The sequence below is a fragment of the Grammomys surdaster genome, unplaced genomic scaffold, assembly GCF_004785775.1.
Source record: "Grammomys surdaster isolate TR1022 unplaced genomic scaffold, NIH_TR_1.0 322, whole genome shotgun sequence".
NCBI classification, from domain to species: Eukaryota; Metazoa; Chordata; class Mammalia; order Rodentia; family Muridae; genus Grammomys; species Grammomys surdaster.
In genome coordinates, this window is record NW_021604741.1 from 578,705 (window position 1) to 592,564 (window position 13,860).

Here is a 13,860-nt window from a genome sequence, read left to right on the forward strand (position 1 = left end):
TTCTTCTTCTTCTTCTTCTTCTTCTTCTTCTTCTTCTTCTTCTTCTTTTTTTTTTTCAAGGCAAGATTTCTCTGTGTAGCCTTGGCTGTCCTGGAACTTGCTCTGTAGACCAGTCTGGCCTCAGAACTCAGAGATCTGCCTGCCTCTGCCTCCCAAGTACTGGGATTAAAGGTGTGTACTATCACCACTTGGTGGGAAGAACAGACTTTTTAACAAATAACCCTAGAAAAACCAACTCTCCATCTGATTAAGACAAAACAAAACAAACACAAACAAACAAACAAACAAAACAGAATTTAACTTATCCGTTATGTATCTCTTCAAATGAACTTAAAATATAAATGTTAAATTATAGAATTCTCAGAGAACTCATAAAGAAAAATTCACCTCAACTTTGGGTTAGGCTAAACAGTCTTAGATATAGCATCCCAGCATAATTCATAAAGAAAAAAACGGAGGCTCAAGTGGCCCACCCAGCATGGCTGGAAGACCTCCACATGCATGGGCTGACCAACTTGACTGCCATCCTGGCCCAGATCCAGTGATTCGAGTCGGTCCACCCCATCTACAAGCTGCTGTAGCAGATGGAGGAGCAGATGCTGCAGAACCAGATCCAGGAACAAGGCATCAACATGGAGGATGAAAACCTGAAGCATGGATGTGAATGCAGCTGACACCCACCTCTGCAGAGCAGCTCCCAGGAGCCTGAGAGACCCATGGAGGCTGGGAAGGGTGGGGGAGAGGGAATGAGGCAGAGGAGTCTGCAAAGCCTGCAGTGCCCTCCCCCCTGAAAAAACTAGAGAAGGGCAGGCCTGTGGGAAGATGCTTTTTAAAAGTGAACTCACGAAATTAGAAGGAAAGATGGCAGAACAGGGCAGGAGGAGGGAGTCAGAGATGGGAGAAACTACAAAGACTGTTGTGTTCCTTGCTGTAGCCAGGAACCAGGCAGAAGTCCATGATCCGTGCTGCCACTGGCTCTAAAGGGCAAAGAGGCTTCTTTTGCAGTAGTCTGATGGACTACAGACTGACAGTTGAGAAGGAGAGACATAGAAGGCTTCTGTGACAAGCTCTCCTCTCACACCCCGTCACCACACAAAGAAGAAAGAGTCTAGGTAGGTCCCCATTTGAAGAGAACTCTTAAACACTGTAACAGGGATGCTGAAGTGTAGCTCTTCATAGTTGGTGGCTTCCCCACAGTTGGTGGCTTCCCGTGGGGGTGGAGAAGGAATCAGTTCTCTTTAAGGGGCTGGGAGTTTGACCATGCTCCAGCAAGTATGTGGGCAACAAAAATTGGACTTGATATTTTTCTTTTTTCTTTTGTTTTGGGGGTGGTCATAAGGGTTGGGGGTGAACCTGGGAGGACTGGAAAGTGAATGATATTGGGGTGCATTATGTGAAATATCCAAAATAATCAATTAAAACATTAAGCTAAAAATAAAAGTAATGAGTTGGGCCTGATCACAATTTGGATGGAGATGGATGAACATGTAGCTCAGCTTGTAGAGTGCCTGTCTAGGTTCTCGAGGCCCCAGGTTCCATCCCTAGCACCAAATAAAACCAGGCATAATGACGCATGCCTGTAATCCTGGCAGTCGGAGGTGAGAAGAGCAGAGTTCAAGGCTAGCCTGGGCTACATGAGAGCATGTCTCCAGAAAAACAATCAGGCTGGATGTGGTGATACACATGTGTGATGTCAATATTCTGCAGGCTAATGCAAAAGGACTGCAAGTTGGAGGCCAGCCTTGGCTACAAAGCAAGATGCTGAATAGCAAAACTCAACCAGAGTGTGAAAAGAAGCTACATACTGAAGAACAATATTTGCAAATCACATATCCAACAAAGGACTTGTCTCTGGAATGTATAATTGACTCTGAAAATTAAAAAAACAAGGCAATAATGCTTCAAAAATAGTGAAAAGGTTTAAACAGCAACTTCTATGTATATGAGTGTGGCAAAAGTAAATTAAAAGACCACAGCAGCTCTTACCTTGCCAGTGGCAATGCAAAATGGAAGTGTTCCCACTTGGGAGACACATTGGCGGTTGTGCGGAAACTCTTGTTAGTTAAGGTCGAAGTCTACCATTGACCAGATAGCCTTCTGATCTCTGGTGTATAATGGAGGCCTCCCTTCATTGGCAGGGCTCCCCCTTCTCTGAGCTTGTCGGGGAGTTCACAAGCCCACAAGCATCTCTACCTGTAGAATGTCAAGTTGGCTTGGTTAAGATTCCAGGTTCAGCTTCCTTCCTTTGGATAAGAAACCACTCAGCTAGCGCCTGAGACTCCTGAGATGCTTCCCAATGCTAATGACTCGTTCCGGTATCCTAAGTATCCTAAGCCTTCAACCTTCAACCTTTGCCCACCCTGTATGTTTCTACACCCCATCCCCCAAAACTATATAAGCCTTGGATCACCCCAAGTAACACTGATCTGACTCCCTCCCTGCAGCTGGTTCCTCTGTGTCTTCTCCGTTGCCTCTGCTCCCTTTGCCCACCTGTACCAATGATCCCCAATGACAGGTGGCCTCCTAGAAAGTGAAGCATATAGCCACCAAATGATTCAGCCATGAGACTTCTGGATGTTTACCCTCACAATCCCTCAAAAACCTGTGGCCAAGTGTTTACAGAAGCGCTATCCACAACCTAAATACCCTGGAAATAACACTAAGTCCTTCTAGAAACAAGACAGCGTTTTCCTCCAGGGGATCTCCCAACAACTGAAGGATGGTTGCTTCCCACCACTACATGCGTTGCACTCTCAGTGAGAATCTGAAGGGAAAGCACCAAGCTTGAAAGAGTTCTGGCCATTGGGGATGACCTTGGGTTTCCACTCTTTTACCATCTCTTTCCTTGGGAGTGTTAACATTTTTTTTTAAATTTTTATTTATTTATTATATGTAAGTACACTGTAGCTGTCTTCAGACACTCCACAAGAGGGCATCAGATATCATTACAGATGGTTGTTAGCCACCATGTGGTTGCTGGGATTTGAACTCATGACCTCTGGAAGAGCAGTCAGTACTCTTAACAACTGAGCCATCTCACCAGCCCGGGAGTGTTAATATTTTAATTTTAATTTAATGTCTGTGTGTCTGTGTCTGTGTGTGTGTCTCTGTGTGTGTCTGTGTGTGTCTGTGTGTGTGTGTACACACAGGTGCATACACCCATATGCACTCATGTAGACATCAGAGAAGGACTTCAGGTGGCTTCCATCACTCTGCCTCACTGCCTTGAGACAGGGTCCCTCACTGAACCCCAAGCCTGGCATTCCAAATAGGCTGGCTAGCCAGTGAGCTCCACCTGTCTTTGCCTCCCAACAAGGGGATTTCAGACACATAGCCAGATGATGCGTTGGTGCTGAGAATGTGAACTCATAGCCTCACGCATATGCAGGAAACACTCACGGAACCATCTCCCTAGAGTTCTTTCCAGCCACAGGGCCTTTGCACTTTTGGTTCCCTTGCCTGGTGTGCCCTTGTTTTGACTCCTGCCCATAAACTGTCTTTTCTTCAGGGTGGTCTCTGGAGTCTCCTTCCTGTTGCAATCCCACTCCTGTTAATCTTCACCCTGGCACCTCTGCTCTTCCACTCTCAGCATGCACTTAACTGCAACAGTTTGATCAGCAATGTCTTAACGTCTGATTTCTTCACTTGTGTGAAGGCTCTGTGAGGAGGGAGACCAGGGCCATCCTGCTCAACAGTATCCCCAGCACTTCTCACACTTGGCATTTTTAGCGATGAACGAATGATCAAATTGGGTGTGAAGTTTGCACGCTCAAGGATGGTCTGTTTCCACCAAGAAATCCAGACAATGGAAATACTTCCTTAGTAAAGAAGACTAGCATGGGTCATGTGATATAGCTCAAAGAGACTTCCTTAAATGACATTTTTATATAGTCTCATTTTCTCTACTAGCCAAGAAAGATAATGGGGCTCCTTTTGGAAAGGGATTGACACAAACAAACTGAAGAGAAATGATCATCTATTTGGATTCATTTGTTCAGCCAGAATAATCACTCTTGAAGTAGGCAGTCCATGTGTGATTAACAGCAGTGGAAAGGCCTGCTCTCTGTGGGTGGTACCATTCCCTAGGCTAGGCTCTTGGGCTGTACAGACAAGGGGAACTGTGTAAGTATTCCTCACTCTCTTCTTCTGATTGTGGGTGTGATGTCTGCTTCAAGTTCTTGCTGCCTTGACTTCCTTGCTGTGATGGGCTATACCCTAGAACTGTGAGCCAAAGTAAATCCTTTCTCTCTTAAGTTGCTTTGTCGGTGTAGGATATTCTTTTATAGCAACAAGAAACTAAGACAACATTCAAGAAATATTTATTTTCTTACCAAAATTCTAGATCCAGAACAGTAATGGATGATATACACTTTACAACATACCACATTTCCAGAGGAGATGCAGTTCTTTTTAATACTTAATGTCTTTGGCTTTGATTTATTTTTTTTAAGTGACATTTTACTCTTCAATCCACAGGTCCTTGTTATCCAGGTGGAAACACATGGCTCTTCTACGCAAACGTAAGAATTGAACTTATGAATATAACTATGAAGAAAGTTGTTTTGGAGGAGTGTTTTGATGATGCATGCTCTGTGTGTGTGTATGTCTGTGTATGTGTGTGTGTCTGTGTGTGTGTGTGTCTGTGTGTGTGTGTGCATGCATGTGTGCATGTGTGTGTCTGAGTGTGTATGTATGTATATGTGTATGTGTGTGTTTATGTATTTGTATATATGTGTATGTGAGAGTGTACATGTCTGTATGTGTGTGTGTGTTTGTGAATGTGTATACATGTGTATGTATGTATGTATGTGCGAATGTGTATGAGAGTGTGTATATATGTATGTATGTATGTGTGTATGTATGTGTGTATGTGTGGGACTGCATAAGGGTATCCTGGGTCATGGTTGAGCAGGTACTTAGAACCCCGAGATTCTCCGTGGAATTCTGCGTGAGAACTGGCAGGAGTTCGGTCCCTCCCATCACCTAGGATCCTGAAAAACAGTCACATTTCCATAGAGTCACATAGGCCAGGCTATAGGCCTCAGGCCTAGAGATTTACATACTAATGAAGGCCAGAGGGCAGAGCAAATTAAACATTCCTCCCCCAGATCCTTCCCTAATTCTCCCCCTTTCTCCCTCCCTATATAACTCGGGACTGCCCTGAGTTTTGGGGGGGGGTACGCCTAGATCCATCTATTATCCGCCATGACAATAAACCTTTTTGGAACCAAGGACTTCCTCGTGTTACTGGGGCCTGCCGCCGCCAAGGCCCTCAGGCCGCTGGAACCATAGGATTTCCCTCCCTGATGTGGGACCCGCCAAGGTGGCGGAAGCCCCGCCGTGGGCTTGCGCCGCTGTGGCGGCCTTTTTAAATTTTCCCCACATGTATGTATGTATGTGTGTGAATGTATGTGTGTATGTGTGTGTGAATGTTTATGTGTGTGTACATGTGTGATTGTGTATTATGTGTGTATGTGTGTGTATGTATGTGTGTATGTATGTATGCGTGTAAGTATGTATGTGTGTATGTGTGTGAATGTTTATGTGTGTGTACGTGTGTATGTGTATGAATGTGTATATGTGTGAGTGTGTATCTATGTGTGTATGTGTGTATGTATGTATGTGTGAGTGTGTATGTATGTGAGTGCTTTTCATAGATCATTTCCCAAGTGATCATTCATCACTTGAGGAGATTCCTGTGGGATTTTGCTGAGATTTTTGTTTAGAAATGGACGTACCATTTTGGTGCTAAATCCATTTCATAAATTTCTGTGGATCATATTTTTTTAATGAAACCTGTGATTACAATCATTTCCTCACTCCAAATAAGTATTTGCATTCATGCCTAAACATTTGTAAAGGTCTATTTTATTAACTTATTTATTTATTGGTTTTGGTTTTTCGAGCTAGGTTTTCTCTATATAGCTCTGGCTGTCCTGGAACTTGCTCTATAGACCAGGCTAGGCTGCCCTTGAACTCAGATCTGCCTGCCTCTGCATCCTGAGTGCTGGAATTAAAGGTATGCACCACACAACCTGTCCTGTAATAAGTTTCTATTCTTGTTCTTAAAGGGTCAGGTCAAACCTTCATGCCTTTTTAAACACTATAATCTCTCCTGATTTCAGACTAGGACATTGTTAATTTAAGGAAAACCACAGTGACCTGATGCTGTTACTGCCACTCCTAAAGCTCTCTGATTGAAATGAAAATGAAAAACAACCATTTAAATTTGAATTTCTTATAAATGAGAGATTATTTTTAGTATATATTCCAAATAGTGTACAGAACATACTTAAGCTGAGAATTCTTTTTTTTTCCTGGCAACTTTTTGTCAGTGGTAACAGCCACAGTTGGAAGAATTAGGCATTAGGCTACCTCTCTAAACACTGTGGCAGGTGGATAGTTGTCAGCTCTCCTGAGGCCTCTAGAACCTTTTACTTCTTCCTGGTCTGTAGCTGTTTATGCCTGAATCTTCCCAAAGTGGGCAGGAGGGAGAGCTGGGAACAGGACCTCATTGAGATTGAACTATGGAGGTTCAGGACCTAAGACTCTCTAGGTACATTTTTTAAAAACAAATATGAACCCAAAAGCTTGAGAGTCGAAAAATAACTAGCATAAAGCCAATAATTATCTTTAGAGAAATAGCTTAAATTTTTAATATTTTTATTGGTATCAGAGAAGCCCACAGAGGCTCAGGGAAGTTAGGTAACCTGTCTAAGTTTGCAGAGCTAGGCGGAGAGAATGAGGTTGGAATCTGACCTCTTGTCTCAGCTCTTCCCTTCCCCATAAGAGTTACGATGTAGCTCAAGCTGGCTTAGACTTGCACTGATCCTCCGCCTCTGCCAGGTGAGTGCCAGGCCACAGGCCTGGGCCACATACCTGACTCTCCCATCATGCCCTACACTTCACACTCATGCTTACCCTATGTAAATATCTACTCCCTGCCACAAAAAGAAGATGCTTTGTAATTTGTAATACATTCATTCAATTAGAAGAATGTTCATTTTTGAGTAGCTTATGTTGCATGCCTGCAGTGCTGAGATCAGAGACTGGTTTTTTCATACATGGTTTGAATATTGCTTAGCTCTGTGAGCACAAATGTCCCCAATCAGTTTACCAACAACCAGGAATGTGTGTTCCATACTCAAAAAATGCTGCCCTGCATCATCCCAGGAGCAAGCATCACAAGTGTGGAACAGAGGGAGGCAGAACTAGAAGCACTGTGACCCTTACCAGGAGCCAGGATTCTCGGCACATTCTCCACTGGCATTTGAATTAACTAAGACATAGCTGTGTTCTACAACTTTAAGTGTGTTCAGAATTAACAGCAGCTCACAGAAGGCATTCTAGAAATGATGCTGTTTACAAGATAGATGAAATATTCGTGCAAGGCAGTTTCCTGGGGTGACTGAGTTTGAGGCTGCTGCCATCAGACTGCCTGGGTTAGCTCTGAGTCCTCCTTGCACTCTGAGGAGCCGACCATAGTGCACCGGCTCACTGCGTTACTACAGACTGCCCCATGTCCTCTGTATGGCTGCCCACGCTGCCATTCAAGATTTTCCCTTGGGCTTTGAGACTTTGATGTACCTCCCTCTTTATTTCAGTTAATCAAGTGTTGCTGTTTCTTCTGGTCCTGACGCTCTGTGGGATCCTGTACAAGAAAGTTCGTAAAGGAGCTGTACTTAAGAACGAGGCAGGTAAGCAAGCATGGAGTCTGTCAAGACAAGACCCTAAGAAGGTGGTTTTAATGGTTTCCATTGGGTTTCTTCACAGATTGGGTTCATTGGCAATTGACAATTCGGTTAACTCCTAAGAGTCTATACTATACTAAGATACTCTAGAGTCTCTTCCCTAGGGAGGCAAGTGGGTTAAGCTATGTAATGATTGGTAATGTTCAAACCGTAGCACATATAAAAGTCACATAGAAGGCCTGTTAGAACACACCTGGGCTGAGTGTGCTACACACAGGTGTGATCCCAGCACCTGGAAGTTGAAGTAGAAGGATTGTTAGTTTAAGGTTAGCCTGGGCTACATTATTAGTTCGAGGCTTGTCTTGTCTGAGTTACAAAGCAACAAAGACCCTGTCTCAAATGAACAGAGCAAAACCTCATCACTAGATCCCACTTGGAATTTAACATCACAGATGGTGTGGAATCCCACCTTGTGGGGGGAGGTTTAGCATCACAGTTAGTGTGGACCTAGGGATCTGTATTTCTCATACCTCCAAGTTGGTGCTAGGGCTCTTGGTTTTGGGACCTATCCTGAGGGACTTCTCAGCACCCTGTTCTGTAGAGCCTCTCCTCATTTTGCTTTTGAGAATTGCCCCTTCCCTCCTTTTACTGAACAAGTCCATTTAGTATGTATTGAAAGGCTCCTAACAGCTCGACACAAAAACTCCCCTTCAGAGGGCTGGGGAGAAGAAGCTCAGCAGTGAAGAGGGCTGCTGCCCTTGCAGGAGACATATTGGTTCCCAGCACCTACGGCAAGCGCCAGGCGCGGCTATCATCAGTGCCTGTAACCCAAGTGTTGAAGGGACAGAGACAGGTGGTTCTCAAGAGCTCTCTGCCCAACCAGCCAAACCTAGCCAAAACGGCAAGCCTTCAGTTCAGTGAGAGACCCTGCTCCAAAGCAGTAACCTGGAGAGCTGTAGAGGAAGACACTGGGCGTCCTGCTCTGACCTGTGCTTAATACATAAACTTCCGTGTTCACACACACAAATCAACTATATGTGTCTCCTTTAGAACTCACACAAAGGAATGCTTAGGGGCACAGCCACACTATGACAGAGCTCTGCCTTTGGAGTAAGAGTGGGCAAGTCTGAAAAAAAAAATTAAGCTTTACCAGATCCTTTTCTGTTTTGGCTGGAAATTTTCCACAAAATCTATATTAGTCTTTATTACTTAAACAGCATTCATTTAGCCAGACACAGAGGTGCGTACTTTTAATCCTAGCACTCAGGACTGACAGATTTCTGTTCCAGGATCTACCCATGCCTTTCCACTCTCCTATCTTCCTGTCCCTACAAACATCCCGGAGGGCCTTGGGCTCTAGGGCCACTCCATGGCTCAGCTCAGTTCTTCACAGCAGATTTTCACCACACACTTCCAGGGAGCCAGGCTCCACGGAGTGACTCAACAAGCTCACAGTCTGATGGAGACCCAGGCACAAGATAGGCTCTACAGTGGCAGGAAAAGAGATGGATGACAAGAGCATCCATTTCTGTACGGTCCCTGGGACAGATGCAGAGGACAGAGACACGTAGTATGCTGTGGTCTTGCCCCTCACGACGCTCCTATGCAATAGGAAAGGACAAATGAACAGTGTGGGTGACGAATCCAAACACAGCAGGCACCCAGGAGGTGTTGGGAAGGTGTCGCAGACTTCCTTCACGGTGGATGTCAGTATGCAGCTGGGATGGATATGTGAGAGTTAACCACGAAGAGCAGAGAGTGATTCCAGACAACCGGAGTAGCATGAGTAAAGACAGAAGAGAGCATGCGCCGCCTGGTGTTGAGGCAATCACGACGAGTTTGGTGTTCCTGAAGAACTGCCAAGGGTGATTGGCACAGCCAAGCCTGCATGTCGGTTAGATCACCTAATGTGGCTGCACGGTGACAGCTTGCCCCTAGAGGAACAATCTGTAAACAAGTCTGGTTTTGTTTTTTAAAAACTGTTTTTTAAAAATAGTTTTAGTGATTGGCTATAGGCCAGCTGAAGCTTTCACACCCGTCTCCAAAGGTCAGAGGAGAGACTGGGTGTGAGGGAACAGTCTTCCCCTGTACTGTGGACTAGGAGTTAGGCACTGCTTTCCCGTGAAGTTCCTTGTGCTCTGAGTCATTGATTTTCCAGATGATGATTCTGAGTCCCCTGAGGATGTGGAAGAGGAGATTCCAGTGGTGATTTGTGCAGCCGCAGGGAGAATGGGCGCGGCCATGGCGGCCATCAACAGTGTCTACAGCAACACTGATGCCAACATTGTGTTCTATGTAGTTGGACTACGGAACACTCTACCTCGAATACGGTAGTTTGTATGATGTGGTTTTTTTTGAATGTTCTATTTTCTTTTAATCTTCTTTTTCTTCTTTAGATAGCCATCTCTTCTTCATCATTTTCATCAACTTCTCCTTTTCCTCCTTTGTCTTTTCTTCCTTCTCTTCTTTCTTTCTTCTTGTTGTTCTTCTTGTTTCTCCTCTTCTTCCTCTATTTTTCTTTCTTTTTAAAAAATTATTTTATGTATATGACTACACTGTAGCTGTCTTCAGACACTCCAGAAGAAGGCATCAGACCCCATTATAGATGGTCATGAGCCACCATGTAGTTGCTGGAAATTGAACTCAGGACCTCTGGAAGAGCAGTCAGTGCTCTTAAGCACTGAGCCTCCAGCACCCCCTTCTATTTTCTTAATGGATTAGTATTACTTCTTAAGCATCCTCACTAACTGTATTTTCAGGGAAAGGTGTTAGAGACTTAATCCGTGTTTCACACAGACTAAGCACATGCTTAGTCTACCACTGAGCCATACATGACCTGTGACATTTGAACTACAAACTGACAGTGATAACATTTTATAGATCATATTATAATTTTGAGTTTGTTTTTTCTGTAACATGCCATACTAAAAAAAAAAAAAATGAATTGGAGTTAGAGTAAGAAGAGAACAACAGAAAAATCAAAATTTAAATGTGTTTTAGAAGTGAAGGATAAATAACTGTATGATCTTGGTCTGGACAGTGCCTCCCTGAGCAGAGGAATTCGGGGGAAAAAAGCTGACAGACTTGCCTATGTGACACAAGAACTTCTGGATACTGAAGAACAGTGAATGGGATTAGTTCTAAAATAGATTAGTAAGAAGTATGGCTTATAGTGAAGAACTATTGCAGACATTTTAAAAACTGTAATCCTAGTGGGGAAATGAATTTAAAATATGAACAGATACTAAGGCCCAGGATTCCATCCACAGCTCTGTAAAAACAGCACCACTAAGAGCCAGCACCTATACTCGAGTACTCGAGAGGCTAGGGAAGAAGGATTGCAAATTAGAGACCAGACTAGGCTGCATGGTAAGACCTTATCCCAAATAAACAAACTAGTCAAATAACAAAGCAACCAACTAACCAGACAACTAGCTAATTAACCAACCAATTAACCAACCAGCCAACTAACCAACTAGCCAAAAAAAAAAAAAAAAAAAAAAAGAATAGATGACACAATTCCTATATAGCCATACAATCAACGAAGTGGGCCGCCCCTAGTTCTAGTTGGTCCCTCCTCCCCCGGTGTTTAAATACATTTGAAACCTGTTCTCATTGAGGCCGAACATAAAGTACAAGATTCAAACCCACAGTTCATCTCTGTAGATCGCCACAAGCAAACATACTTCGGTGGCAACTACCACATTCCCAGCAGCAGTCGCAAGAGCTCTGCCACCCAGCTACCTACCCCTAGACCTTTCCTGCCAATTTGCAATCAACTGCAAATGTTGCCTTCTGTGGCTTGGGTGGCTGCCAACTTTGTTTTGAGACGATTTCTACCAGGAATGTCACAATGAATCAGATGAAAAACATCCTGTAAGACTGAGTGCTGAAGGAGAGAGGGTGGTGGAGGAAAGAAGACAGGCTGAAGGAGGTGAGAGGAGGGGTGAGAGACAGAGGGGGAGGGAACAGGAGGACTGCACAGACCCCCCCATAGTGGCTCAGCAGTAGCATGTGGCAAGTCTGGCAAGAGCAGATGCTGCTTGCCCTGGAAGAGCCCCATCTTGCTGCTCTAGTTTCCTGAGAGGATTTTTGGATGTGGGGCTCTACTCAGTTATTGCTACCTTGTTCATTTCCTTTGCAGAATGAGTTATGAAATTGGGGGCTAGGGGAAGGAGATATCGGAAGTGAGGCCAGATGGCGAAGCAATCAGAAGACGTTATAGCATGGAAACGATGCCCACGTACACTTAACTGTAGCTTGCTAAGGCCAGTGCACGTGAGCTCCGGGGAGCATATGCAGATTAAATAGAGGAAATGTGTACTTGAGATTTTTTTTCTGTTATCTCTTTAGAAAATGGATCGAACATTCTAAACTGAGAGAAATAAACTTCAAGATTGTGGAGTTCAACCCTACAGTCCTCAAGGGGAAGATTAGACCAGACTCCTCGAGACCTGAGCTGCTCCAGCCTGTGAGTATACAAGTCATGCACACAGTGGAGACAGTGGGGACAGTCCTGCATCCACATTTCCCGTAGAGCCCTTGCCATCTGATGCGCACATAGGATATTTCAGTCCCATGTGTGCTAGATCTCCATGAAGCTCTGCTTATTTTTAACTTAGCAGCCAGCTGCTCCAGGAAGGATCTGAGATGGTTTATGTAAGCATCATGAAGCTACTGGGAAGAAATGAGGCATAAAAATGGAGACTAGGTCTGGCTGGGTCAGAGGCGCTGTGGGTGGGAGCTGGAGGTGGGCGGGGTAGTGAGGTCAGCGAAATCATGCAAAGCACCTTAGCTCTTGCATCTTCTCTGCTTCGTAATCGGGTAGCTCTGTTTCTTCTGGAAGCCAAGGGAAGTCAGCAGCACGATAGCTATGTGCCTCCATGCTGGCCACAGCGTATTTGAGGAGAAATCATTCCTTTTCCTAGTGCTGGGGGTCATTTCTCTTGCAAGAGTGCCCACACAGAATCTGTCTCCTTCATGAAGGACAGCTGTGTGTGTGTGTGTGTGTGTGTGTGTGTGTGTGTGTGTGTGTGTGTGTGTGTTATATGCTTATGTGTCAGTGAGCCCAAGCAAACCTTTCTCCAGCGTCCCTCTAGTTCTTCACCCCTCTTTTAGCCCCAACTTGTCTTCCCCGGCACTGGGGTTTTGGGCAAGTGTGCTTCACTCATCTTTTTATGTGGGTACTGGGGATTCGAACTCAGGTCCTCATGTTTACCCACTGAACCATCTTTCCAGTCCAAGAGCAGTTTCTGATGGCAATTTTGTTAAGACTGGCCACTGTTATATGCAGTTTATGTAAATCCCTCTTTTCTAACTAGCTTCTAAAGCTTCTGTCTGTGACATGACCCTTCTCTAATTCTGGCCACTTAATGTCAGTTGATTACAATAACTGAATGTCACTAATGAAAACCCTACAAACTCGTGTTTCTCTGACTGTTTTCTGGAGCAAGAAGTTAAAAAGCTGGGCTTGTTGCTGGTGTGTGTGTGTGTGTGTGTGTGTGTGTGTGTGTGTGAATATGAAGACTGATTAATTACTTGAGTTATCTAATTGATGAAAGGTAGAGAAAGCAAGAAGTCTATACCCTAAAAGACTGACTAGGGAGTTTTGGGGACTCCCACTGAAGCTGTCCCTGAATGAGAAGTGGACACTGGTTCAGTGAGTGGGGGTCTGGATGAAGGAGAGCTTCTCCAGGCCAGCCTGGTCTCATCTCCAGAGCCCAGGGGATCAGGTGCTAAGAAGCCAGGTGAGGCTTTGCTTTAGTCTGTTTTATACTATTCCATGCATGGGGCTAAACAGGCACGGTCAAAGCTAACTTGCATGTGTGTACAACCTCCAGCCATCTGCCTGTTCCTACCACAGTTTCTCTGTCTTCACAGCTGAACTTTGTTCGGTTTTATCTCCCTCTGCTTGTCCACCAGCATGAGAAAGTCATCTATTTGGACGATGATGTCATTGTACAAGGTATGCTTGCTGACTGCCAAGAACCCTGGAAGGTGCAACTGCCAAACAGAACGACTCATCCTTTCTCTTCATTTCCCATGTAGCTAGCCGTCTAGTAACTTCAAACACTTTGTAAAGTGAATACAGCATTGTTGTAAAACTAAGCATATTTTGAGGCCTGGCAGTGGTGGCACTCAGGAGACGGAGGCAGGTGGATCTTTGAGT

The 13,860-nt window shown here is 44.6% G+C and overlaps 1 protein-coding gene across 1 annotated transcript in view; it reads left to right on the forward strand.

The window, feature by feature from the left end:
* Positions 1 to 13,860, forward strand: part of Glt8d2 (glycosyltransferase 8 domain containing 2) — a 31,416-nt gene that overhangs the window by 11,124 nt on the left and 6,432 nt on the right. The window contains exons 2-6 of the mRNA XM_028778061.1: positions 4,477 to 4,520; positions 7,605 to 7,697; positions 9,850 to 10,021; positions 12,045 to 12,162; positions 13,572 to 13,656. Of these exons, the coding sequence (XP_028633894.1) occupies positions 4,502 to 4,520; positions 7,605 to 7,697; positions 9,850 to 10,021; positions 12,045 to 12,162; positions 13,572 to 13,656 (487 nt within the window). The 5' untranslated portion in view covers positions 4,477 to 4,501. The remainder of the gene's footprint in view (positions 1 to 4,476; positions 4,521 to 7,604; positions 7,698 to 9,849; positions 10,022 to 12,044; positions 12,163 to 13,571; positions 13,657 to 13,860) is intronic.